General features: G+C 50.6%; 1 protein-coding gene across 1 annotated transcript; it reads right to left on the bottom strand.

Annotated features, from left to right (window-relative positions):
• Nucleotides 1–1,023: 1,023 nt before the first annotated feature.
• Nucleotides 1,024–1,889, bottom strand: LOC133914103 (ocs element-binding factor 1-like). Its single transcript, XM_062357259.1, has one exon. It carries the CDS (start codon nt 1,798–1,800, stop codon nt 1,285–1,287), a length of 516 nt encoding a protein of 171 aa, XP_062213243.1. The 5' UTR covers nt 1,801–1,889; the 3' UTR covers nt 1,024–1,284.
• Nucleotides 1,890–1,961: the final 72 nt, after the last annotated feature.

Raw genomic sequence — 1,961 nt, 5'->3', positions numbered from 1 at the left:
GTTTTTGTTACAGCTTCCTCACCCTTGTTATGCTATACTCATTTCTACATGCACCTTGTTTCCAAAAGATAATGATCACTGTTGTTGAGCTATTGGTACAACCACACCTAACAATCAACATAATACTACTATATTATTACAACAAAAGAAACACATTTAAAGCTATATGTTGATGGACCAATAGAGCTTAAAACAATCAGACCATGAAAACCACACCACTTGTGCATTATGAGATTCTCGTTGCTGTTTTTCAGCAGATGAACGTAGTGCAGCTCCCTTAGCACTCTAGGACAATAAATGCTAAGATATATATGAGCTATTCTTCATACACACATCTTAAAGCCCTCAGTTCGAGCTACTTTTCTTTTACTTCTCCTTGATTCTTTTTTCAGCTTCCTGGCCCTTATTGGATTAATTTGATCTTTGTTTGAAATATGACATTAGGCCAGGAAATAAAATTGGTACGAATCCTGGCACCAGCAAATGGCCCCGTTCAATTTCCACCGGCATACAGAAAATGTCGGACAAATAAGTGCCCCAGATCTAGATAAGTGCCTTCTTATTGTTTTCCAAGGGCAATTGACTTGGGTTAAATACCACAAAATCTCGGTCATCTCGTCGTGGGTCCCACGGCAGTCCGATATGTGGCTCACGTTACCTGGCTCGCCAAAAGAAGGCAAGGCAGCTTTCCGTCTGTCCGCACGCACGCACACGACCACACGACACGCCGCAATTTTCCTTCACGCTAGATAACGTCTGCATAGTGCAAACGGCAGCAACGCACTGCATGCATGCCCCGGTTCAGCACGAGCTAAAAATAGAAGGGGGAAATTTCTTATATGTCATTCATAAAACTCATAATTTTTTTATATTTTTTTATAGATATATACATGCCTTAGACGTGTGTATATCTATGACACGTAAGTATATTTTAAATTACTAATATGTGAGATCTAATGATATATTAGGGATTTAGATTTTAACCGGTGACATATGACAAATTAAACCAAAATAGAACCGGTATAAGCACGTCCGTTATGTCTGTTGCATTTGCACATACGGTGAAATTTTTTTCACTTTAATTTACATCAACCTCCATGTAGTGTAGAGATTAATTACACGTAAATGCGGGACATACTTAGTTGTAGTAGTAGCAGTAGCAGCCGCAGTAGGCCAGGGCTATCTAGCTTGCATGCTGCATGCGGCGTGCTCGTGTTCCCAGTCGACTCGCGTCCGTGCCAAAACTTAACCTGTGACGAGAGTTTCGTGTCATCGGCAGTCCCCCTAGGTCATCAGGGACGCCAACCCCAAGGAGGCCGCCGGCGCGACTCCGGCCTGCTCTGGCAGCGGCTGTGGCAGGAGCTGCGCGAGCCGCCGAAGCGCGAGGAGACTGCGTGCCTCGCGGAGGCGGCGTTCGAGCGCGGCGGCCTCGGCGCAGAGCCGCGCGTTCTCGCAGCGCACGACGAGGTCGTGCCGCGCCAGGGCCTGCAGCTTGGCCGCGAGCACCTGCTTCTCGTCGCGGAGGCGCGCCGCCGTCGCGCGGACCTCCTCCAGCCGCCGCTGCTTCCGCGCGCGCGACCGCTGCGCCGACAGCCGGTTCGATATCTTCCGCCGCTGCCGCCGCTGCTCCTCCTCCTCGTCTGCCTCCTCGCCCGCAGCCGTCGTCGACGCCATCACCTGCTCCAGGCTAGGGCACGACTCGGGCCCCCACGGCGTGAACCCGAACGTGATAACGTCCAGGTCGCGCGCGCCGCAGGACGACGCGAAGTCAAGGTCACGCGCCTCCTGTGGAGACCGCATCTCCTCCTCCCTTAGTCCCTTTACCCAGTCACTTGCACCAGGGACGCAACCGTGATTCCAGAAAACTAGAGGGGCGTGTAGATAATCGGGGAAAAGGGGTGATCGATGAGGAAACGGCCGCTATTTATAGAAGAACCCGGCATCTCCGAGCCCAGCCTCGC

The sequence above is a fragment of the Phragmites australis genome, chromosome 4, assembly GCF_958298935.1.
Source record: "Phragmites australis chromosome 4, lpPhrAust1.1, whole genome shotgun sequence".
Lineage (NCBI taxonomy): Eukaryota > Viridiplantae > Streptophyta > Magnoliopsida > Poales > Poaceae > Phragmites > Phragmites australis.
The sequence above is the reverse complement of the archived record's forward strand: the minus strand, read 5'-3'. Positions and strand labels throughout refer to the sequence as shown.